This window comes from Oncorhynchus keta, chromosome 17 (genome assembly GCF_023373465.1).
Source record: "Oncorhynchus keta strain PuntledgeMale-10-30-2019 chromosome 17, Oket_V2, whole genome shotgun sequence".
NCBI lineage: Eukaryota > Metazoa > Chordata > Actinopteri > Salmoniformes > Salmonidae > Oncorhynchus > Oncorhynchus keta.
This window is the reverse complement of record NC_068437.1, coordinates 37,638,851-37,665,327: the sequence shown is the minus strand read 5'-3', so window position 1 is coordinate 37,665,327 and position 26,477 is coordinate 37,638,851. Positions and strand designations below refer to the sequence as shown.

Below are 26,477 nucleotides of genomic sequence, written 5' to 3'. Positions count from 1 at the left end.
GCACTTTTTGCCAGTCCCTTCTGGTCCAGCGACGGTGGGTTTGTGCCCATAGGCGACGTTGTTGCTAGTGATGTCTGGTGAGGACCTGCCTTACAACAGGCCTACAAGCCCTCAATCCAGCCTCTCTCAGCCTATTGCAGACAGTCTGAGCACTGATGGAGGGATTGTGCGTTCCTGGTGTAACTCGGGCAGTTGTTGTTGCCATCCTGTACCTGTCCTGCGGGTGTGATGTTCGGATGTACCGATCCTGTGCAGGTGTTGTTACACGTGGTCTGCCACTGCGAGGACGATCAGCTGTCCAGCCTGTCTCCCTGTAGCGCTGTCTTAGGTGTCTCACAGTACAGACATTGCAAAATCACATTTGTTTGATGTACAGAACATACCTTGGGTTGTTCTGAACAGAATGAGTTTGTCTATTGTGTTTGTGTTGTCTAATGTGTTTGTCTATTGTGAAGAAGATTTGCTGCGGAACACACACCTGAATGCACTCCATCACTTCTTTCTATGCTCATCAAAATGACCATCTGTTTCTCTGAATAGGCTTTCACAAGGCAGTTCAAACACTGTAAGATCATATTTTACAACTTAGCTACCGTAGTCATGTTGGCAATAGAACAAGATGCCGACCTGACCTAGATTGAACATGAAGCCCACCTAACCCATATTGTTATTTATAATGGGACGTTTTTTTGGATTGCGTAAACAAAAGCAGTAATTGTGTAATGGCGGGGATGCAGGATTGTGCCAAACAAAACAACTATTTTGTATTGTGCACACTTTGAAGAGGTGTGTGGCCACTTGGAGAGACCAGTTAGTCCTCTAACTCAAACCCTTTTTTTTTGTCTTATGTTGCACGGTGCACCTACCCCACATTTTTCATGAATATTCATATCATGTTACTGAATGTATCCAGAGTATTTTCAGATTTCATTATCAACAAATCAGGCGAAAAGTACAGTAAATGTAAAATGCACCTAAAATCAACAGGGTAATGTTTGGATTGTCTTGTCAGGTTAATTGTTGTCCTCAACTTTGGTTTAATAATTTCCCTATCATCTCCAAACTGTTCCCTTTCAATTGCTACCATGCATATGCTTTTAATATTTATTCTGTAAGAAACATTTCAATCTAGCCCTCCCTATCCCTATAGTCAAATTCCCACATTGTTCAGGGTTAAGAACAGAGGCTTTGTCCAGACGTGTGAAAGCTGAGCGCTGAGCCAGGTCTTCAGTACCAGAGATTACAGATACCGGTATATGGTGTTTATTCTCACCAATGATGAATATCAAGATGTTATGTCCTGTAAACTAAAGACAGTGAAAGGTTATCCTCTAAAAATGGAAACCATCTCAAATGGACTCCTTTGCACAATAGTTCCTAAATTGAAATGTAGGCAAACTATCGAAGCCAAGATTTGGTTCTCGGTTCCAAGATTACTGTAGGTGTAACTGGGCTGACTGTCTAAACTCAATGTTGCCAGATTGAATTGAAAACTGCCCAAACTGGCAACACTGTGTGTAGTTTATATTGAATAAGTTATTTCCTTCTCTTCTCCCCAGATGACAGAGCAGAGGAAGAATAAACAGATGATGGGCTTCCTGGGGCCTGCTGGGGTCAACAACCACCACATCCCAGCACACTGAGGGGTCTGGGTCCCCCTTGCTAACAGAGAAAACTGCTGGAGGTACACAAAGGGGCCACACACACAATGTGCATACAGTACACACGCACCCACACAATAGTATCCGATTTATGGGGCCAGCAGCCACTGGCCTACAAGCATAATTTACTCAAACAGTGCTTTGTATTCAAAGCAAACAGTGCCTTGTTCTTAGACAGTGTACTGACTCCTCACCCAGCATTATCTTCTCACATAGAACAGTACAGTGATGTCTGCCTTTAGGACAACACAAGCTGCCCAGTCATTCTGATCATCCCATGTCAGTCCTGCTGCTCTATGAGTGAGCCTCTGACTGAGATGCCAGCCATGCCACACATTGGCCAATGTCACTATTGCAGTCTCCTGCAGACTGGAGGTCAAGGGAAAGGGTTAAAGGTTAAGTACAGTGGTCCTGTGGGCAGCCACGCTCTTCCTTCTGTACTCTGTGTACTGTGTCTGAGACTAAGATGAAGACAGACTGGGCTATACGCAGGTCAGGTACATTGGGTTGGTTGGTGTTGTTCAGTTCTCTTTGGACTTGAAAGGGGCTGCTCCTTGTATTACTGATAGGCCCTCTTTGGAAAGGGTGTACGTGTAACTTTAAGGTGAAGTATTTTCTTCCTAGCCTGGTCTCAGATCTGTTTGTGTGGTCTTGCCAACTCCTACGACAATGATAATAGGAGTTGGCAATAGCACACAAACAGATGTGGGACCAGGTTATTCTCTTTGGATATGTTTTAATATGACCTGTTAACTTGTGAACGTAACTGGAGTATTACATTTTTTATACATTGGAATTAGAAATGGAACATTGATCAACTTACCGCCTGGCTGCCTTGGTCAGTAACGTTGATCAACTTACCGCCTGGCTGCCTTGGGCAGTAACGTTGATCAACTTACCGCCTGGCTACCTTGGGCAGTAACGTTGATCAACTTACCGCCTGGCTGCCTTGGGCTGTAACGTTGATCAACTTACCGCCTGGCTGCCTTGGGCTGTAACGTTGATCAACTTACCGCCTGGCTGCCTTGGGCTGTAACGTTGATCAACTTACCGTCTGGCTGCCTTGGGGGGTAACGTTGATCAACTTACCGCCTGGCTGCCTTGGGCTGTAACGTTGATCAACTTACCGCCTGGCTGCCTTGGGCTGTAACGTTGATCAACTTACCGCCTGGCTGCCTTGGGCTGTAACGTTGATCAACTTACCGCCTGGCTGCCTTGGGCAGTAACGTTGATCAACTTACCGCCTGGCTGCCTTGGGGTTTAAACATTGATCACCTTACCGCCTGGCTGCCTTGGGGGGTAACATTGATCACCTTACTGCCTGGCTGCCTTGGGGGGTAACATTGATCACCTTACCTCCTGGCTGCCTTGGGGGTAACATTGATCACCTTACCGCCTGGCTGCCTTGGGGTTTAACATTGATCACCTTACCACCTGGCTGCCTTGGGGTTTAACATTGATCACCTTACCGCCTGGCTGCCTTGGGGGTAACATTGATCACCTTACCACCTGGCTGCCTTGGGGGTAACATTGATCACCTTACCGCCTGGCTGCCTTAGGGGGGTAACATTGATCACCTTACCGCCTGGCTGCCTTGGGGGGTAACATTGCTTTGTCATCTCAATCATTATGACTGTGATAGTCAATGTTCTCAATATCCTGCACTTTTAAAAAATGTTAACGTACAACTGGAGAAACGGATTTGCATATGACGTTACTTTGCCTTTTGTTTTACACTTTACTTGAACTCGCTGCCATATTGCCTCATACCAGTTTCGTTAACATGTCATAAAGCTTCATAGCATGTGTTAGGTCTCCAGGATATACTATGCCAATGTTATGACACATATATATTTACATGTATTGTGGTATTTAGCCTTATGCTATGAAGCTTCACGGCATGTTTACGACGAGTTCAAGTAAAGTGTTGTCTCCTTTTCTCTCAGAGAAGTGTCCTCCGTGATAATGCAATCCCTGAACAGCATTATGACTTTCTTTTCATATTGTACATAGTCTATAAATAACCGAATGAAAAGAAAATGTATATGACGATGATCTGATTATCTGTACGGAATTTACTTGAAATGCCTTGAGTCTTAAATCCTATATTGGTACAGAATGTAGTCAGGAGGACTGATTTGAAAATCATGTGCTTGTGTCCAATACAGTAGATAGTCTTAGTAACTCACTCATGTTGATAGAGATGTTTGATCATACTGTAATCGTGGTATGGCACCCTGTTTCCTATGTAGTGCCTTACTTTTGACCAGGGCCCAGAGGGCTCAAGTAGGTGCTTCTGGGCCATGGTCAAAAGTAGGGCAATAGATGGAGAATAGATTGGCATCAACTCATCTCATACTGTAATGGTCATTCTCTATGGTTTGTTAGGGGTTCAAGCAGTGAAGCTGTGAGAAGCCCTATTGTATTTGTTGGCGTTCATTATTATACATCTTCTTCCGCCAAGGAAAATGAATACGCACATTCCTGTACGGCCTAAGAGGGTGAAATTTGGCCCACACATGGGCCCAACACCCTCTCAAGCAATGCCATGTCAATTGGCCTCATGGTGGCGTTATAACAAGCGATTGAAGATGCAAACTTTGAAAGGTCATGTCCCTTACCTCGTTTGAGCTAGAGTCATGAAATGTGGTACATAGGTGCCTCTCCTCACAAGGAACACATTTGCTTCAATGACGCATAAGGTTTTCCATTATGGATTTTCCACCATTTCCAATTCTTTGATAAACATTTAAAACACTACTCATTTGGCATCAAATGACCGATCTGCATGAAACTTGATACATGGTATCTATGTACCAAGTTCTCTCAAAGCAATATTTTCCAGGATAGCAACTCAAACAACATGGCAGCTACTGACCAATAAACATTTAAGTGGGTGTGACCTGGCACATAAATGCATATAAATCAGACACAGATATGTGTATTGTACCAACTTCATACACATGTTCCAAACACTGTCAAAACTCAACATATGCAAGCACATTTAGATCAACCACAAAGTGGCACTGTCAGGGGCACTTGATTATACCTCTTGATCTGTTTGGCTCAGTGATGAAATTTGGCACACGCTCAGGGATCTGGGTGTAACTAACTTGTAGAGTATGGTTAGGTTTCCTGTAAAAACAATAGTGGCCATGTTGTTTGAGCTAGAGTCTTGGAAAATATTGTGTTTAAAGACGTTCATAGTTGCTATATACCAAATTTGTTGCCAATTGGTCAAGCGATTTTCTGTTGTCGTTTTTAACTCTTGTAACTCAGTCACATGGAATTAAATGTAATATCTGTGTATAAAATGTGTATGTCTGTAAAAGTTTTTATCTTCCACAATCACATGACAGTATGAGAGTATGTGTGCACTTCAGAGGGGAATGCCCTTTGACATTTTTTACTGTCAACAGATAGTGTGTTTTATGTTGATCAGATGCTATATTGTAATAAATCTATGATAAGATGAGACTGGATGTTTCTGCCTTGAGTTGATCACTGTCTCTGTGTATTTAGTCAGCCGTCTTGGGGTTGAATAATTGTTGTTTTGGGGTTGAAGTTCATGTTTGTCCTACTGTTGTGGGCCACCTACACACCCACACACACACGGATCATGACCCCAGAATGGGACCTTTAGCCCCCCTAACAGCACCACTGGCTCAGTGGCATTACAGTGTCACGATCCACCTCATGGTCAGATCCTGCGGTTATCTGCAATTGATCAACGCTCACAGTAAACATCATGCTTTAATTAGCCCTGATCACACTGCAACTGTTCTGCTTCTTCCGTCTAATTAACTGGATAAGAACAGCTAGTTAACACACATTAGATACCTGATGTTGACTTTGGGTCAGCAGGAATACAGTCAAGTTATAACAAAATAAAAATGTCCAAAATAATCTGTAAAATAAATAATACACTTACTGAGCTATATTGTATGCTAAAAAAAACAGGACAGGGATCACGTTCAGAAAGGCCCGGTTATGTTTTGTTTGTGTTGACTCTGGCGGGGCTGTGTTGGCTCATGCCGCCTCTGTGAGACAGCTGTTAAAATGATCTGCACGTGGTGTCATAATAACCCACAGCTGTCACTGAGCAAGGCAGGAAGGGGAAAGTCCAGCATATCTGAAATGCTCCGACTATGAGGTGAGGGGAAGGAGGGAAGGGAAGGCTAGGAGGGAGTGATGGGGCTTGCCACCCCTGAATCTGTCTACTGTATGACACAGTCATAAACATCCACTGCTTTGTTTTTTATTTTATTTCAATGATGTGAGCAACTGGGGACAATTTCAGTCATATATTCTCAAAAATATTGCTCATACAATTCTAATGGTAGGGCAGATACCACCATAGTTAATGTACTGTTTTGTACCTGCTTCTGTTGGGCATGTCCTGCCAGTGGACTGCTGTATTGTACAGTAGCTAGAAGGTGCGGCTCCGGTCTTCCCACTGTCTAGTGCTGCTCATAGTCTGAGAACATACTGATGGAATGTTATGAGTAACCACTTCCAGGTCTCTTACTGTACACTTGTGATTCTGAGGAACTGGCTGGAATGACTCTTAGAATTCTTAGTCTCTCATATGACTATGACTGGGTTCACCAGTAGTGGATTGGGCGAGGTACACTGTATTTCTGTTGTCCGTTCTACAGTGAACATTCTACGTGTTTTGTGCATGAGAACAACACGATGTGTGCACGTGAGCTTAGACACAATTGGACACCGGCCATCTTTGAGTCTCTTGACACCGGCAGTCCCCGCCCAAAGTCACGTGTTGTTCTGTCAGGGTGAACTCAAACCCACCCAACATTAGTAGGACAATAAACAGGACATTATGCCATAAACCCCTCTGGGACTCAGCCACACTGTTTGGATGTTGGGTTTATTGAATGGTCGTTGGAAGCATATGTTTTAGATGTTGCAGTGTGACAAAAGAAAAACAAGTATTTTCAAATAATGTTGACGCGTTCTTTTGACAGTTTCAGTTATGCCAGGTGCATGTGGCCATTACTGAAGTGAAGTGTCTCAATAACAGAAGTGTATCACACATTGGTGATTTAGCTTGTTTTCATTTAATTTTAGAGTTACTTGAAAGTGTTCTGCTCCCACTGTAAGTGAAGGTTGATCCGATAAAGTAATTGATCACCTCATTGATCTCCTACAGTCATTTTCCCTCTCAGGGCTCTGAAGATATTCACAGGACACCAGATCAGATGTGTTTTAACCCTTCACAGAACCATGACCATTTCAAGCAGGTGTTTGTGTTTTCATTTAATTTTGTGGGAGGGAAAGGACTCTTTACTGCCAGTTGTATAAATACACTTCCCTCGTGATGGGCTGCATGTTGCTTCCTGTGTCATGCTGTGGGGATGATGAGGCGGTATGGTCACATGGTAGATCATACACCCTCAGGCCAATCAGAAACACCACAAACATCAGGGCTGTTTTCATTAGGGCACATCCCTTGTTGTCCCTCCCAGTTGAAGTATTTTCTTCATCTGTTTGGTGTCTAATGAACAAGGCCCAGGCCTTCTAATGCCATTTAACTTTCTCACTTAATCTGATAACATGCTGCTGAAGTGTATTTTTGCAGTTCAACATGTCTGGTGGTGTCATGCTTTTCCCTTGGAGGGGTATGGTGAGAGACACAGATCCCTTGTCCCTTCCAGGAATGGAATGAAAAGACTCCAGCTCAGATAGTTATTATGCTTCCCTCGAAAGCTGTCTGTTGTCTTCAGTGATAGCTAGGTGGGATACTGTAGCTCTAAGGCAAACCGCATTCATTCATATATTTTTAATCAACAGTATTTCAGAATTGGATTAAACAGTAGAAGTAGGATTGCATGTGACATACATAATAAAACTGATTCAAGGACTTAAGTCAACACCATTTATTCAAAGTAAATGTGAATATAAGCTAAAAAGCATAGAAAATGGACATTGGCAGTCGTTTTTTCCTTAATGTACATGTACATTACTTAAAAGATCACCACTTATCCCCAGTAATAAGGTATCTATTGAAGATGAAACAGATTTCTCAGTTTTCAAACCCTTCTCTTCATGTAGTATGTACAAAGAGTTGACCATAGTATCTGCATTGTACAGTAAATACCATATTACAACCCACCACTAGTTAACGCTAATGCATCATGTTTCTCTTTCTCATTCTGCTCTTGTCTCCGGTTGTGTCGTGTGATTTATGAATCACAAAAGTTGATCTTTACATAAGGCAAATCTCTCTCAACTTGAGACAACTCATTTTGCATACTGTCTTCACTATTGAAGGGAGTGAGACACTCTCCTGCTGAATTAGCCAATGAGAAATGTAAACATAATTTTCCTCTTCGGATAGCACGGTCCAGCTGTCCATCCAAGTACCCCTTTGGTGTCTTTTCATCTATTAGAAATATCTCATGTAGCATTGGCAACTACGAGTACAAAGTTATCCACACAGTATATAAAGGTTGTTCAAAAAGCCGTTATAGAAAACGTCAACGACCCCAACATGTTGATATGATTGAGAACAACCTAAACACACACTTATGCACACACCAAAAGGTTTTGTGTAATACATCTGTCCATTCGAGAAGAATGAGTGAAGATTCTGATTGGCTGATCTCTCAATACCCTCAATAGTGGCATCATCATGGGCTAACTCTTCATCATGACATCATCATGGGCCTCTTCTTCCTACAACTCCCATCAGACCTTCTACCAGTGCTGGAAGATAGGCGAGCCCATCTGCAGCTCCACAAAGAACACTTGATGGTGGTGCTTCCACATGACGAAGGCCCCCAAGGCACATACTACAGCTTCAGGGTGTCAGTGACCTCTCCGCAGTTGCTGACCTCAGCGTAGGGGAAGGTCCTGGGAATAGGGTCGTGGGGGTTCAGGGTGCACACGCAGTCGTCGCCCACCTCCAGGCAGCTGAAGCCGTTGGTCTGGGCGTAGTGGTGGCCAGGGATGAGAGGACCAGGCCCATGGCACACAGGATAAAGTACAGCAGCTGGAGGGGGAGAGGAGAAGAGGTGAGCTAGTTTAATATAGCATAGAAATCTAAGCATAGTGGGGATTCCAGGACCGGGGATACATTTTTAGAGGGAGGTCATTATTAATCCTGAAGGACAAAAGCAGGGTCATGTTCTGCAGGCATGCAATGAAATTACTTGAAATAGAGGACAGACTACGAATGACAACACTGTTTCAAAGCATTTTCCGTGTTGGAGCCTATTAAACATGACTCAAGTTGTCTATACTAGTGAAGATGAACTGGAGTTGTATGTCTTTATGCTACTTACTGTAATACATTTAAATGACTGAATGACAGCAAAAAAATCTAATGGAATCTGATCTTTTTACTTCTGATTTATGTGGAATTCAAAAGTCAAAAGATTAGATACCATGTGTGTTTTTTTTTTACTGTTTACACATTAGGGAAAATATTAGATGGGTATCAGATATGCAAATAATTGGCAAAATATCTGAATTGGGCTGCCTGTGTAAAAGTCACACCAATCAGTAATTGAATGTGTTACAGTAAGCTGAGTAAAGACATACAACTCCAGTTGTCTTTTCCCTTATGTGTAAACAGCAGAAAAACACATGGAATATGTTCTTTTGACTTTCGATTTATACCACCTCTATATGTGGATCTGAATCCTGAAACAAACCTGATGATTCATATGAGATGCTCTGATCATTATTTTGCTTTGCTCATGACCTACCGTTTCCATGACAACCACCCCAATATTTACAGGAACCGTAACTAAAAATGAGCATTCCATCCGTGTGCTACTTCAGATGCTACATCCGTGTGAATGCGCAAATTTGATGTGGGTCACATGTAAAAGTGTAGACCGAAAAGAAATTGGGATATGGAGAACAACATCTGATTTTGATTTTTAGGGTGGCTGTGTAAACACAGCCTTAGTGAACAAGGTATGCCCACTCTCTCGCCATATCCAAATAGGTTTGTCTGCTAACAATTATCTCCTCGCACAGCGGCCAATAAATCCCTGCAGGTCTTGGCTGTCGGCCAGAGGTAGAACCTGACCCTGAGAGACGTAGCAGGGCTGTCTTAAAGTGGCACTTCACCACTTTATAACCTTGTTCATTATGTCCAGCAGAACCATACCAGTGTGTATATATTTTAAAACTGTCAATATTTTACATGTCAAAAAGATACAAAGAAAATGACCCCCTTTGATGTTGTTGGGAGTTATTTTCAAAATAATTGCGTTATTTTCACACAAAACGTTCCAGTTGGAAGTATCCCTTTAATGGAGGACTGACTGCTGAAAGTAGTGTCCATGTGAGAATCCCCTGCAGCTCCCATCCACTGTAGCTTTATCCACATGTTGTGTGGGTATGTACACATTATGTAAATGATGTCTAAAAATACAGCTTGATCATGTGTGAGAGGGGCTTTGCGTGGTTTATGTAATTGGAGTGTACAATCCCAATAACACTAGCCCTTCATCTAAATCCACAGGTTACGTAACACAGCCCTTATTCGCTCAGTATTTGTTTTCCGGTACACGCCACTTATAGCATTATGTCATGTTTGATGCTTGCTTAATTTGAAATGGTGTTTATGTTTATTTAAAACAACTGTGAAATATGGAGAATGAAAGTACATCATGAGATGTATTGTACTGTGCTGAACCAAAGCGTGCTAGAAGCACTTCACAAAGCCTTTTCTATAGCTGTACTGACGTGTTATGTTAGGCTAGGAACTTTAGGAAGACATGAAGAAGGCAAAAATGGCGACAATCTTTTGTTGCATACATTTACACCAAGGAATGTAGATTGTATTACTTTTTGAATGTATTGTTCAGTTTCTACACGTTATAGGACTACTTCTACATACATTTTGAGTGGAGGAAGTCCATCTGTGAAAATGTTATATCTGGACGATGCTCCCCATTCTGGCATCTCTGCACTGCCTCCCAGTCTCACTCAGAATTGAATTCAAAACCCTCCTGCTCTTCCAGTCCATCCATGGCAATGCCCCGCTATAAGAAGTGTTGACATGCTGCATGCACTGAGGTGTCTGTATAAACTACTAGCACACAGCTATGCATACCCATGCATACCCCACAAGACATGCCACCAAAGGTCTCTTCACAATCCCCAAATTAAGAACAGACTATGGGAGGGTACAGTACTACATAGAGCCATGGCTACATGGAACTTTATTCCACATCAGGTAACTGATGCAATTTTTTTAAAACATAAAAATACACCTTATGGAACAGCAGGGACTGTGAAGTGACACATAAACAGGATAATACATGCACTCTACACACACATACACATGTATGTTGTATTGTAGATATGTGATAGTAGAGTAGTGGCCTGAGGGAACACAATGTCTTGTGAAAAGTTTTATGAAATAAAATGTTTAATTGTTTAGAACTGCCTTAATAATGTTGCTAGACCCCAGAAAGAGTAGCTGCTGCCTTGGCAGGAACTAATGGGGATCCTTAATAATTACAAATACCTCAAATAACTGCTGCTATCCCATAATCTCACCGCAGCCTTAGATTGCATGATAGCCTACTCCTCCACATCTCCAGGAACAAGCTCTGCTCCATGGGGACATTGGGCTTTCTGCTCGACTGCCCCCGCGCCTCTGAAATGCTCTCCTGGACCACGTGAAGGCACCATAGACTCTGGGCTCCTATAAAATGTGCATAAAAACCCTCCTCTTTAGGAAGGCATTCAGTTAGTTCTAGCTGTTTTCTTGTCTTTGTAGCGTCAGCTGTGATCTCTGTACCAGTGGCCCTGTCTAGTTGGCCTTTTTTGTCCCCGTCTCTTGTTTTTAGTGAACTCACTGAACTCACGGTGTCACTTTGAGAGTTTTTCGCATTATATATTCAATGTATTATTAATTGGTTGGAAAATCCAATAGCCTACATTGTATGGCCAATTAACTGAAACGATCAAGTCATGTCCAATAACTGTGCTCATCTACCCATAGGCTTCCTACAGAGCCTTGCCAATAGACATGTTGTGTTCTGTATTTCTCTGTATGGCCCTATACATACAGTATCACCTTCATGGTTCAACCATACAAACCTACGATCAGACATGGATTCAAATCATATTTGAAATAAATTCAAATACTTTATCTGAGCTTCATTGAGCTTGCCTGTTGCAATGGAACTAAAAGAACAGTTGCAAAAGTGCAAACCCTGTCCATATGGCACTCTAGCCAGGCTAAAGCAAGTATTCAAAAGATTATAAATAGTATTTGAAACCAGGTCTTCGTACAGTATGTCAAAGTGACAATCAATGTTCTCTGTGCTGTAGTATATTGGCCCTACACATTACTTTAAATCAGATCCAACTGACTAAGTACAACCTTTGTATGGTTGATTTGAATGGGGGGTGCATTTAGTAATGAATGGTATTCTGGTCTATAAATAGTACTAATCATCCCACTAGAGTGACCAGTTTATCTTGGTCTCCGCTCAGTTGGACAGGAAATTGTCAGAGGGCATGTGGTATTGCTGTGGGAAGTAGGGGTGCTGATAAATAGGAAAAATATATACAGTACCAGTCGAAGGTTTGGACACACCTACTCATTCAATGTTTTTTCTTTATTTTTACTATTTTGTACATTGTAAAATATTTTAGATTTAGATTTTATATTTCAGACTCCTCAAATTAGCCACCCTTTGCTTTGATGACAGCTTTGCACACTCTTAGCATTTTCTCAACCAGCTTCACGAGGAATGCTTTTCCAACAGTCTTGAAGAAGTTCCCAGATATGCTGAGCCCTTGTTGGCTGCTTTTCCTTCATTCTGCGGTCCAACTCATCCCAAACCATCTCAGTTGGGTTGAGGTCGGGTGATTGTGGAGGCCAGGTCATCTGATGCAGCACTCCATCACTCTCCTTCTTGGTCAAACAGCCCTTACACAGCCTGGAGGTTTGTTGGGTCATTGTCCTGTTGAAAAACAAATGCTAGTCCCACCAAGCGCAAACCAGATGGGATGGGATGGAGTACTTCTCCTGTCCTATTCGGTGTCCTTTCTTTCTCTCTCTCGGAGGACCTGAGCCCTAGGACCATGCCCCAGGACTACCTGACATGATGACTCCTTGCTGTCCCCAGTCCAGCTGGCCGTGCTGCTGCTCCAGTTTCAACTGTTCTGCCTTATTATTATTTGACCATGCTGGTCATTTATGAACATTTGAACATCTTGGCCATGTTCTGTTATAATCTCCACCCGGCACAGCCAGAAGAGGACTGGCCACCCCACATAGCCTGGTTCCTCTCTAGGTTTCTTCCTAGGTTTTGGCCTTTCTAGGGAGATTTTCCTAGCCACCGTGCTTCTACACCTGCATTGCTTGCTGTTTGTGGTTTTAGGCTGGATTTCTGTACAGCACTTTGAGATATCAGCTGATGTACGAAGGGTTATATAAATACATTTGATTTGATTTTGATTTGATCAGTTCACCTACTATGCGTCTCACAAAGACACAGCGATTGGAACCAAAAATCTCAAATTTGGACTCATCAGACCAATGGACAGATTTCCACCAGTCTAATATCCATTGCTCGTGTTTCTTGGCCCAAGCAACTCTCTTCTTATTATTGGTGTCCTTTAGTAGTAGTTTCTTTGCAGCAAATCGACCATGAAGGCCTGATTCACGCTGTGAAGCATGGAGGAGGTGGTGTGATGGTGTGGGTTTGCTTTAATGGTGATGCTGTCAGTAATTATTATTTTTTTGGTTACTACATGATTCCACGTGTGTTAATGTATAGTTTTGATGTCTTCACTATTATTCTACAATGCAGAGAATAGTAAACATAAAGAAAAACCCTTGAATGAGTAGGTGTGTCCAAACTTTTGACAGGTATTGTATATCGACAGCACCCCCACCCCAAATGATCTTCCCGCAGCCATGGCATGTGGGTCTCACCTTGGCGATGAGTTGCATGGACGTACTCTCATCTGATAGGTATGTAATGGAGTAGAGGAGGAAGCGCAGCAATGAGGCCACACAAAACTAGAATAACATAGAACACAGCGGAAAATGTATTTAGTGAGGGTCATTCTCTAAATGATATGCTTTGCAAAATATACTTGTATACTTTAAGTTAATCACTCTTTAATGTTTGCTTTAAAAATACAAAGACTGCTTTAAGGGAAGGGAAAGGGAAAGGGGGAAATCGAGTCAGTTGTACAACTGAATGCATTCAACTGAAATGTGTTTTCTGCATTTAACCCCACCCCTCAATCAGAGAGGTGCGGAGGGCTGCCTTAAACAACATCCACGTCTTCGGCGCCCGGGGAACAGTGGGTTAACAGCCTTACTCAGTGGCAAGACATAAGGGGTCATGCATGCTCATGAAAGTCTTACATTGCATTATTCTTGCATGCTTTAAGTAAATAGTTACCAGTACATGATCACTGCTTTTTTATTTTCTGAATGGCATTTGTGTTATTGGGAAACTGAATTTTATTCGGATCTGATCAACACCAAGTGTTGCCATGGTGCTCTAAGCCACACACACGCAAACCTCTTATCTTATTTGCTGCTGAGAGGGGCCTCTTCAACCCTCTTCAAGCTGTTCATCCCAAGTTCACTCTTAATATTCTGCACTTTCAGCATCAGCTTGTCAGCTGATGACATTCTTACTGCTATGGCAAAACAGTTTTCCTCCTCTCTTGCAATGACACACACCCTCTCTCAGAGCATATTAGAGTCTTGTGACTAACATGCAGCATCTAATTTAATTATTTTAAGAGGTGAGGAATCAGAATTCTCTTGAAGGATCTTGGTGAACTCAGTGTTTTTCACCGGGCCGTAAATCTCAGAATGGATGTTCCCTGTGTGTACTAAGACTTCCGATTGCACACATCTGTACACACTGTAATTAGGATATATGGGAAGCTGAGAGAAAACAACATGTTTTTCTCTTGTACAGAGATGCAACTGTGTAGTATCTCACGTGGACAACATGATTTTGTTAAAGAAATGCCAATGTTCACCACTAGAAAGTCAATGCTATAGATAGTAGAGAAAAACACATAGACCCCTGTGTTATCATTAGTAGGCCTCTATAGCCTTGGGGCTGAAAGCGTTCATTATTGTAGTTTCTATAGAGTAAAATATTATTTGTTGTAGCATGAGAATATTCCAAATTCAATATAGAAATGCTGTATCTTATGTAACTTGTATTACTCCTAAGCAGAACTTCAGTGGAAATCCTGACGACATGTTGATACAATGTTGCAACATAAGGTAAAGTGTTACCGTCTATTGTTTTCAGTATTATTTGCTTTATTTATCTGAAGACATTAGCTAACTGTAGGATTGAGGTAAGAGGCTAAGAGCCATAACGCTGACTGCCATTCTAGACTTGTTGTTTTCTCTGCAAGCCAAGTACTTTTACTTTTACAAGGCCAAAGTCTTGCCATGATTACAGTTGGGGGAAAGTTTGAAACTTGTTACAGCCCTTTAAGCCAGTATACTGCTTCTACGAGATCTAATCAACAGTCAGCGAGTGAGGGAGCAAATGTGAAGCTAATTGCTAGTAATCAAAATGTTTACATTTAGAATGTCACCCAATGTGTTTAATGAGACTGAGGGGAACTTTCCCCTTTAAACACTGAGATTCTAACAGCTATAGAAAAGGCAGTAAAGCATGATAACCCTCATTTTGACTTTAGATGGAGATCATGTAAGGTGACGTGTGAATAGAGAGACTCGACTCGACTGATAAGGAGGTGTACACTGTATGTGTACCTGCAGTCGGGGCAAGGTGGAAATACAACAGGGACAAAGTGACAAGTCTATGCAGAAGGACATACGGCGTACAAACTGAAGAGGTAGCAATTATTAATGTACAAGAGGGCCATGCAAATGTGTTGAGACAAATGAGGAGATATGTACATATGTCTGTGTGCTAGAGTCATACAGATGTGTTTATATACATCATTAGGCCATGCATGCAGTGAAGGTAGAAGATAAGTCAATTTGGCTTCATTCCAGGGGATGAGGCGGTACAACCAGTGTCCTCAAAATGTTCTACAGCTGCACAATTGAGAGCATATTGACTGGCTGCATCACCTCTTGGTATGGCAACTGCTTGGCACCCGACCGAACACAAGGCATTACAGAGGGTAATGTTGACGGCCCAGTACATCACTGAGGTCGAGCTCCCTGCCATCCAGAACTTCTACACCGGGCGGTGTCAGAGGACAGCCCTAAAAATGTTCAGTCTATACCTGCTGTTTACGAAGCTTGTGGCAAATTAAATTTGATTTGATTTGTTAGACAATGAGGATCCATGCAGTCATGTAGTGAGGTCAGATGGACATGGGGACCAGAGAACGATAAGGCATAGGCCCATGCAGCTACAATAATGGCACTATGCCATATTAAGTGAACATGCATACAGACGGACGAGGCAGGTCCATGCTTACAAGGATGCCAGCCAAGTGTGGGGTCTCCCTGGCCAGGAGCGAGGGGCTGATTGTGACCATGGGGAAGGCCACGGCTGTGATGGCCACACTCAGCAGCAACTGCAGCTGAGTAGGGGGAAGTGACAGCCACAGCACTTGTGGGAGTTATCGGGCGCTGGGCCTCCATCCTCGGCCTTCACCTCTTTCTTCTCCTCTGATGGGGGGTGCTCCTCTGCTCTTCTCTCTTCCTCCGGATCCCTTCTTCCCTTCTCCCATTCTTCACCTTCTGTCAGGGAGATGCGACAAGCACTTCTTCTTCAGCTTCACGGGAGATGGTTTTCTCTCTCTTTCCTTTCCCGTTCATTTGTTTGTCAGTCTCTTAACGTCGTGCTGTCTGTTGGGTGTGCTGCCTGCCGCGCCCCGCGTTCCCTTCGTCTTCCTGCTCAGGGTTCCTCTCAGCATAAGCCCAGCTCTGCTGCTAGGCTATGTGGAACCAGAAGACTCTGAACTAACATTTTGAGCAGATTCCTGGAGCTGCTCTGGCACCACTTAGCAAAGCAGCAGCACATTGAAGGAAAATAAGAGGAGGGGGGGGGACAAAGGGGGACTCCAACACATGACCAGAAGCACTGATGTGATCAGACATCAGTTACATAGAAAATAAAACTAAATCATGTTTGCTGTAATCGGAAATAGAAAGCAATTAGCAGTTAGGGGTTAAAGAAAGATTTGCACAGAAAAGTCAGCCACGTCATTCTCCAATGAGAGCGATTGGATCACTGTTGTCAACACCGTTACACGCACAGTTGGGCCAAGTGGTGGAAGCCAAAGTCACATGATTTACTGGAAGAAGTAATGTGATCAGGAGACATGTGAGGGCATTACTGTAGCTCTGATTCTCTGTTAAAATGATCAAAACTTGGATTAATTAGTCCAATTACAGTTCAGTCTCAAGGGTATAAGGAATTTTGGGGTGTTTTATTCCAAATAAATAGCAATGCCAAAGTAATGGAATTAGTCATTACATTATTATATGGATTCAGTGCAACATTTAAAATACAAGTAAATAATTAAATGCACAACCTCTAAATTGTCAGATCTTTCATAACCTTACTTATGAATAGATTTTACAAGTCTGTCTTGAAACAAGCATTTTTTGGAACATTTAGTTTATTCAATTTAATTTATATTGACAGAGGGGCACAAAAAAAACAAGGAAGTCATATTAACCCTCTGTCCTCCCCCCGTACACACTCAGTCATGAAATTAAACAAACAAAAGAGAAAGGAGCAGGATGCTAATCCTTTACCATTATTCCCTCCCTCTCTACCTCCCTCAGACCGTGCCCCTCCCCCCCCACACACACAAATTCAATAAGGTACAGAAGAACCGCAAGAGAGTTCAGTAGCCCCTCCCACCCCTCCCCCACAGGACCACTAAACCCAGAGGCCCCTCCCACAAAACATCCACTGAATTTTTCAAATAGTTTTTGCTGAGGCCTATTTTTTTCCATTAATCGCAGCCCAATATATTATTTTATATTCATCCAATGTCTGCCGTGTTTTTGGATGGTGTGATGACATTGCTGCTCCCTGTGCACACTGACTGCTAGTGTGCATGTGAAGTTGGGCCGTGTAAACCAGATGCAACCCGGATATAGGCGGCCCATTTTATACCTCAATGCTTGCCACGTGGCTCTGTTTATTACGATTCTGAGACATTCAAAATATCGACTTTGATACTGTTAGACGATGTTGTATGCATGATTGAAGAAATAAAATGATATTTTAGTATTAAGCATCTTGTTGTCCTGAGGTATAATAATAATATAATATAATATAATATAATAAGTGTAATGAGGTGTAATGGATCATGATGAATGGATATGAAAACTGTCAAGCAAATCGATGTTCAGTGACTATACCAATAATGTCTGCTAATGTGGGTTGTCTGCTAATGTGGGTTGTCTACTAATGTGGGTTGTCTACTAATGTGGGTTGTCTGCTAATGTGGGTTGTCTGCTAATGTGGGTTGTCTACTAATGTGGGTTGTCTGCTAATGTGGGTTGTCTGCTAATGTGGGTTGTCTGCTAATGTGGGTTGTCTGCTAATGTGGGTTGTCTACTAATGTGGGTTGTCTACTAATGTGGGTTGTCTGCTAATGTGGGTTGTCTGCTAATGTGGGTTGTCTGCTAATGTGGGTTGTCTACTAATGTGGGTTGTCTACTAATGTGGGTTGTCTGCTAATGTGGGTTGTCTGCTAATGTGGGTTGTCTGCTAATGTGGGTTGTCTGCTAATGTGGGTTGTCTACTAATGTGGGTTGTCTACTAATGTGGGTTGTCTGCTAATGTGGGTTGTCTGCTAATGTGGGTTGTCTGCTAATGTGGGTTGTCTGCTAATGTGGGTTGTCTGCTAAAATGGCAAATGGTCAAATGCATAAAACATTGTTAATATTAAGACACGATCACTGAAAGTAAATAATTAGAAAGATTAAGTAAACGTAATGTTTAATAAGAGTTTGGAATCAATATAATTGAATTGGATCTAAGCCATGTTTTTATGTCGGACTTAATATATTAGTGTTTGTGAAACACAAAAAGTTAATTATATTATGCATAAAAATACCTCATGCTGGAAATATTCAAAAGTTTATATTTGCCTAATCTGTTAAAAGTAGAACTAGCACAATATTTTATTTTCAGTGAATATGCTCTCAGATGTTGAGCAGCAAGCAACCCTGCAGGACTCCTCTGCTCTCTCCAGCGGTTCCTAGTGTTGGTACACTGGTTCTACACTAGTCGAACAGGGAGGTTGGCAAGTGGTGTGGTGTGAGACTGACAGTCCCCTGCATGCCGGTCACCATATTGCTTTTGGCCACCTGAGTGTAGCATATGGCTTCATCTGTCACAACAACAACTCTGCAGCATGATCTGTAGTTCTGGTAATGAGAACCAATATTATTAGGGCCAGACATCATGTGACAGGGCCAGGAAAAACTCTCGGCCCTAAAGCCTATTACTGGAGTCCTCTATTTTTATCTGGAAATATAATATAGGAAATATCCTATGGCCCTCAGTATTATCACAGCAAACAATTTCAATCTGCTTTGACTGACCTTCATGTCTTAAAGTAATGATGGACTGTTGTTTCTCTTTACTTATTTGAGCTGGTCTTACTATAATATGGACTTGGTCTTTTACCAAATAGGGCTATCTTCTGTATACCACACCTACCTTGTCACAACACAACTGATTGGCTCAAACGCATAAAGATGGAAAGAAATTCCACAAATGAACTTTTAACAAGGCACACCTGTTAATTGAAATGCATTCCAGGTGACTACCTCATGAAGCTGGTTGAGAGAATGCCAAGAGTGTGCAAAACTGTCATAAAGGCAAACGGTGGCTACTTTGAAGAATCTAAAATGTAAAATATATTTGGATTTGTTTTACACTTTGTTGGTTACTACAGGATTCCATATGTGTTATTTCATAGTTTGATATCTTCACTACTATCCTACAATGTAGAAAATAGTCAAATAAAGAAAAACCCTTGAATGAGGTAGATGTGTCCAAATGTTTGACTGGTACTGTACATACATACATACATACATACATACATACATACATACATACATACATACATACATACATACATACATACATACATACATACATACATACATACATACATACAGTTGAAGTCGGAAGTTTACAAACACTTAGGTTGGAGTCATTAACACTAGTTTTTCAACCACTCCACACATTTCTTGTTAACAAACTATAGTTTTGGCAAGTCAGTTAGGACATCTACTTTGTGCATGACACAAGTCATTTTTCCAACAATTGTTTACAGGCAGATTATTTCACTTATAATTCACTGTGTCACAATTCCAGTGGGTCAGGAGTTCACATACACTAAGTTGACTGTGCCTTTAAACAGCTTGGGAAATCCAGAAATTGATGTCATGGCTTTAGAAGCATCTGATAGGCTAAGTGATTTGAGTCAATTGAGTCAATTGATTTGAGTCAATTGGAGGTGTACCTGTCGATGTATTTCAAGGCCTACCTTCAAACTCAATGCCTCTTTGCTTAACATCAAAATAAATCAGACAAATCAGACTTTTGACTGGTACTGTAAGTATTCACACCCATGAGTCAATACTTTGTAGAAGCACCTTTGGTGGCAATAACAGCTCTGAGTAGTCTTGGGTATGTCTGTATGAGCTTTGCACATCTGGATTTGGGGCTTTTCTCTTATTCTGCCTTGCAGATTTTCTCAAGCTCTGTTAAATTAGATGGGGAACAGCAATCTTCAAGTCTTTCCACAGATTTTCAATGGGATTCAAGACTGTGTTTTTGGCTGGGCCACTCAAGGACATTCTTGTTCTGAAGCTATTCCAGTGTTGCCTTTGCAATATGTTTGGGATTAGTGTCCTGTTGGAATGTAAATCTTCGCACCAGTCGAAGGTTGTTTGCACTCGGAAGCAGGTTCTCATCAATGATTTGCCTGTATTTGGCTCCATTCATTGTTCCCTCTTCGCTTACCAGTCTCCCAGTCCCTGCCACTGAAAAGCATTCTCATAGCATGATGCTGTTACCACCATTCTTCACGGTAGGGATGGTTTTATACGAGTGATGAGCTATGCCTGACATTCTCCAGACATAGTGCTTTGCATTCAGGCCAGAGAGCTCAATTTGATCTAATCTGATCACAGAATCTTTTGCCTTAGGCTCTGAGTCTTTCTCAGTTATCATTATTCAGAGCTTTCTCAGTCATCATTATTTTGGATTCATTCATGATTATACATAATCATGGTAGCATCCACATTAATGAAGAAGTGTTCAGAAACATCTTCTATTCTTATTTACAATAAAAGTGACTCCAAAATAGCACAATACATTATTCACCATTCAGTTCCTATTGGGCAAACAAAATTATGAAACACAACCAAATAAAACTGCAAATGCATCCAACAAGTTTGTAGAGTCACAAGCTTGATATAGTCATTGCATGCTAGGAATATAGGATCAAATACTAAACTTTTGACTACTTGAATACACATACTGTATAAGTGAATTTGTCCAAATACTTGACACCTTCAAATGAGGGGACTAGATACGTAGTGCATTCATTTGCATTTGCATTCATTTCTAAGCAGTATACAGATATGTATGAAAATACTGTGAGCGGTAATTTAGCAAGTTGACTTTGAAAAGGTTAAAAGAGGAGACTTGACTTCCAGGATCCAGTCGAAGTTGTAATACAGAGCTTTGGGGTACTTTATTTTACCTTTATTTAACTAGGCAGTTAAGAAGAAATTTATATTTTCAATGACGGCCTAGGAACAGTGGGACAACTGTCTTGTTTAGGGGCAGAACAACAGATTTTTATGTTGTCAGCTCGGGGATTCAATCTTGCAACTTTTCGGTTACAAGTCCAAGTCCACTAGGCTACCTGCCGCTCCAAGTGGTCATGTGAAAATACAAAAGATTATAGCATCAGAAGAGAAGAAAGGCAAGGCCAATGGTATGGTGGTGTAGCGTGGCTAAAAAGGCATGTCTCAAAGGCACAAAGGGCATATTATTCCTCAACATTATATAGTCATTTTGAATTATGTATACATGAATCGTTACAGACATTGGTTGATATGAACCTGATCAAATTTAACTGAACAGTGAGACATCTGCTACTTTGGGTACAGAGCGTGAAATTCAGCAGTTAAGCAAGTTCAAGATTGTATTTTTAGTTCCTGGGACCTACATAGATAAATAGAAAACACTGGACTTCAGACCTTTTTAAGTTATGTGTAAGCAAGAGCAGGCTAATTAATCATATTATGATTATAAGCAAAAATATAGAGAATTTATTTAAAAAACACTACATCCACCAATGTTTTACTTTCGTGTCATGTCATAAGAAATGATAGCTTATGGGTTCCTTCATGTGGTGTAAAATATTACTGTTCTCAGATTTTATATTCACAGATTTTTAGATGTGTATAAAAATGTTTTTTTTTTTTTGCATAACGCTATACAGTGGGGGGGGGTATTTAGTCAGCCACCAATTGTGCAAGTTCTCCCACTTAAAAGATGAGAGAAGCCTGTAATCATAGGTACACTTCAAATATGACAGACAAAATTAGAAAAAAAATCCAGAAAATCACATTGTAGGATTTTTAATGAATTTATTTGCAAATTATGGTGGAAAATAAGTATTTGGTCACCTACAAACAAGCAAGATTGCTGGCTCTCACAGTCCTGTAACTTCTTCTTTAAGAGGCTACTCTGTCCTCCACTCGTTACCTGTATTAATGTCACCTGTTTGAACTTGTTATCAGTATAAAGGACACCTGTCCACAACCTCAAACAGTCACATTCCAAACTCCACTATGGCCAAGACCAAAGAGCTGTCAAAGGACACCAGAAACAAAATTGTAAACCTACACCAGGCTGGGAAGACTGAATCTGCAAAAGGGTATATAACAAAGTATTGAGATAAACTTTTGTTATTGACCAAATACTTATTTTCCACCATCATTTGCAAATAAATTCATAAAAAATCCTACAATGTGATTTTCTGGATTTTTTTCAAATTGTCTGTCATAGTTGAAGTGTACCTATGATGAAAATTACAGGCCACTCTCATCTTTAAGTGGGAGAACTTGCACAATTGGTGGCTGACTAAATACTTTTTTGCCCCACTGTATATCCCTTGTTTAGCTGGAATGGAATGTTCGTATCCTGTATATTTGACTGTGGTACAGTACTTTCGGAAAGTATTCAGACCCCTTGACTTTTTCCACATTTTGTGTGCCTTTTCTAATAGTTTTTTCCCCCTCGTAAATATACACACAATACCTCATAATGACAAAGCAAAAACAGGTTTTTAGAAATGTTTTCAAATTTATTTTAAACTACTGAAATATCACATTTATATAAGTATTTAGAGCCGTTACTCAGTACTTTGTTGAAGCACCTTTCACAGCGATTACAGCCTCGAATCTTCTTGGGTATGACACTACAAGCTTGGCACACCTGTATTTGGGAGTTTCTCCCATTCTTCTCTGCAAATCCTCTCAAGCTCTGTCAGGTTGGATGGGGAGCGTCTCTCCAGAGATGTTCGATCGGGCTCTGGCTGGACCACTCAATGACATTCAGAGACTTGTCCCTGAAGCCACACATGCGTTTTCTTGGCTGTGTGATTAGGGTCGTTGTGTTGTTGGAAGGTGAACCTTCGCCCCAATCTGAGGTCCTGGGCGCTCTAGAGCAAGTTTTCATCAAGGATCTCTGTACTTTGCTCCATTCATCTTTCCCTCGATCTTGACTAGGCTCTCAGTCCTAGTGCGACACAAACAACAACACAGAGTTACACATGGAACAAACAAACACAGTCAAAAATACAGTAGAAAAAATCTATATACAGTGTGTGCAAATGAGGTAGGATAAAGGGAGGTAAGTCAATAAATAGGCCATGGTGGTGAAATTATTACAATATAGCAATTAAACACTGGAATGGTAGATGTGCAGAAGATGAATGTGCAAGTAGAGATACTGGGGTGCAAAGGAGCAAGATACATAAAAACAGTATGGGGATGAGGTAGTTGGATGGGCTATGTACCGGTGCAGTGATATGTGAGCTGCTCTGACAGCTGGTGCTTAAAGCTAGTGAGGGAGATATGTGTCTCCAGCTTCAGTGATTTTTGCAGTTCGTTCCAGTCATTGGCAGCAGAGAACTGGAAGGGTAGGTGGCCAAAGGAGGAATTGCCTTTAGGGGTGACCAGTGAGATTTACCTGCTGGAGCGTGTGCTACGGGTGGGTGCTGCTCTGGTGACCAGTGAGCTGAGATAAGGCAGAGCTTTACCTAGCAAAGACTTGTAAATGACCCAGAGCCAGTGGGTTTGGCGACGAGTATGGATGGTGCCAGGTTTACGCCCGACATGATGCTTGGCATTCAGGCCATGGTCTGATAATCCTTTAGGTGCCTTTTGGCAAACTCCAAACGGACTGTCATGTGCCTTTTACTGAGGAGTGGCTTCCGTCTGGCCACTCTACCATAAAGGCCTGATTAGTGGAGTGCTGCAGAGATGGTTGTCCTTCTGGAAGGAACTATGGAGCTCTGCCAGAGTAACCATCGGTCACCTCCCTGACCAAGGCCCTTCTCCCCCATGCGGCCAGCTCTAGGAAGAGTTTTGGTGGTTCCAAACTTCCATTTAAGAATGATGGAGGCCACTGTGTTCTTGGTGACCTACAATTCTGCAGACATTTTTTGGTACTCTTCCCCAGATCTGTGCCTCGACACAATCCTGTCTCGGAGCTCTATGGACAATTCCTTTGACCTCATGGCTTGGTTTTTGCTCTGACATGCACTGTCAACTGTGGGATCTTATATAGACGGTGTGTGTCTTTTCAAATCATGTCAAATCAATTGAATTCAAGTTGTAGAAACATCTCAAGGATGATCAATGGAAACAGGATGCACCTGAACTCAATTTAGAGTCTCATAGCAAAGGGTCTGAATTCTTATGTAAATAAGGTATTTCAGTTTTTTTGTAATACATTTGCTAAATTTTCTATACACCTGCTTTTGCTTTGTCATTATGGGGTATTATGTGTAATTTGATGAGGAAAAACATTTATATAATCAATTTTAGAATAAGGCTTTAACGCTACAAAATGTGGAAAAAGTCTGCATCGCAGTGCTAGCTGTGCCACCAGAGTCTCTGTTTTCGTGCCCAGGCTCTGTCGCAGCCGGCCGCGACCGGGAGCTCCGTGGGGCGACGCACAATTGGCCTAGCGTTGTCCGGGTTAGGGAGGCGACTCCTGTGACGGGCCGGGCGCAGTGCACGCTAACCAAGGTGTTTCCTCCGACACATTGGTGCGGCTGGCTTCCAGGTTGGATGCGCGCTGTGTTAAGAAGCAGTGCGGCTTGGTTGGGTTGTGTTTCGGAGGACGCGTGGCTTTCCAACCTTCGTCTCTCCCGAGCTTGTATGGGAGTTGTAGCGATGAGACAAGATAGTAATTACTAACAATTGGATACCACACAATTGGGGAGAAAAGTGGGTAAAATTTGTAATTGAACAACCCCATGCCATGATTAGATAGTGAGAAAACATAACAATATCTTGAAGAATTTCTTTAATAGATTAAACGTAATTTACCAACATTTCTGAAAATGAATATATAGCATTTTGAAATGAAACTCTTCATGTGAGGATGTGGTCATTGATCTTTGTTGTCAGGCATCCGGCTGGCCACCGAAATACCCTCAAATAAATAAAACATTCTGTACAGTTGCCTCATAAAACATTTGTTCACCAATCCAAAATGGTGGAGTAAAGAGCCAAATTGAAAAGTTTTAACTTCACTGTCAAAATAAATACGTTCAGAAGTGTAGGCCTACGTTATATGTGTTAACTTATGCATGTATCGCTATTGTCACCAGTGGCATATGACGCTCCCCCAAAACTGCAATATTTTCTCTCAGCCTCCTTGGCAAAATGTGTTGAATAGCATGATATTAAATATAAAACTGCACTTTTTTTCTCTGCCCCAAGGCAAAATGTGTAGAATTGCAGGAAATTAGCTTTAAAACAGCAAGATTTTCTGTTTGCAAGAATTGCAAGAAGTTCTGTTTTCCTAAACAACAACAAAAATGTATCCAAAAGAAGAAAAAAAAAGTAACTTCGGGGCTGAGGGAGTGCATCCTATGCCACTGGTTTCAATAGCCATGCACGCATAAGTTAACACACATATATATATATATATATTGAACAGAAATATTAAAGCAACATACAAAATAAAAGTTACAGATAATTCATTAGTCCCTAATCTATGGATGTCACATGACTGGGAATACAGATATGCATATGTTGGTCACAGATGCACAATATATACAAAAGTATGTGGACAACCCTTCAAATGAGTGGATTTGGCTATTTCAGCCACACCCGTTGCTGACTGGTGTATAAAATCGAGCACACAGCCATGTAATCTAGACGAACATTGGCAGCAGAATGGCCTTAGTGAAGAGCTCAGTGACGTTCAATGTGGCACCGTCATAGGATGCCATTTTTCCAACAAGTCAGTTTGTCAAATGTCTGTCCTGCTAGAGCTGCCACAGTCAAATATAAATGCTGTTAATGTGAAGTGGAAACGTCTAGAAGCAACAACAGCTCAGTCACGAAGTGGTAGGCCACACAAGCTTACAGAACGGGAGCGTTGAGTGCTGAAGCGTGTAGTGCGTAAAAATGATCTGTCCTCGGTTGTAACACTGACTATCGAGTTCCAAACTGCCTCGAAGCAAAGGTCAGCACAATAACTATTCTTCGGAAGCTTCATGAAATGGGTTTCCATGGCCAAGCAGCTGCACACAAGCCTAAGATCACCAGGA

The 26,477-nt window shown here is 41.6% G+C and overlaps 1 protein-coding gene across 3 annotated transcripts in view; it reads left to right on the top strand.

Annotated features, from left to right (window-relative positions):
* The window catches only part of LOC118395799 (inositol 1,4,5-trisphosphate receptor type 2-like), a 159,503-nt gene extending 154,365 nt beyond the window's left edge, over positions 1 to 5,138 (top strand). For all 3 annotated transcript variants that reach the window (XM_035789733.2, XM_035789735.2, XM_035789734.2), the window contains exon 57: positions 1,560 to 5,138. In XM_035789733.2, coding sequence (XP_035645626.1) covers positions 1,560 to 1,643 — 84 coding nt within the window. In that variant the 3' untranslated portion in view covers positions 1,644 to 5,138. The remainder of the gene's footprint in view (positions 1 to 1,559) is intronic.
* Positions 5,139 to 26,477: the final 21,339 nt, after the last annotated feature.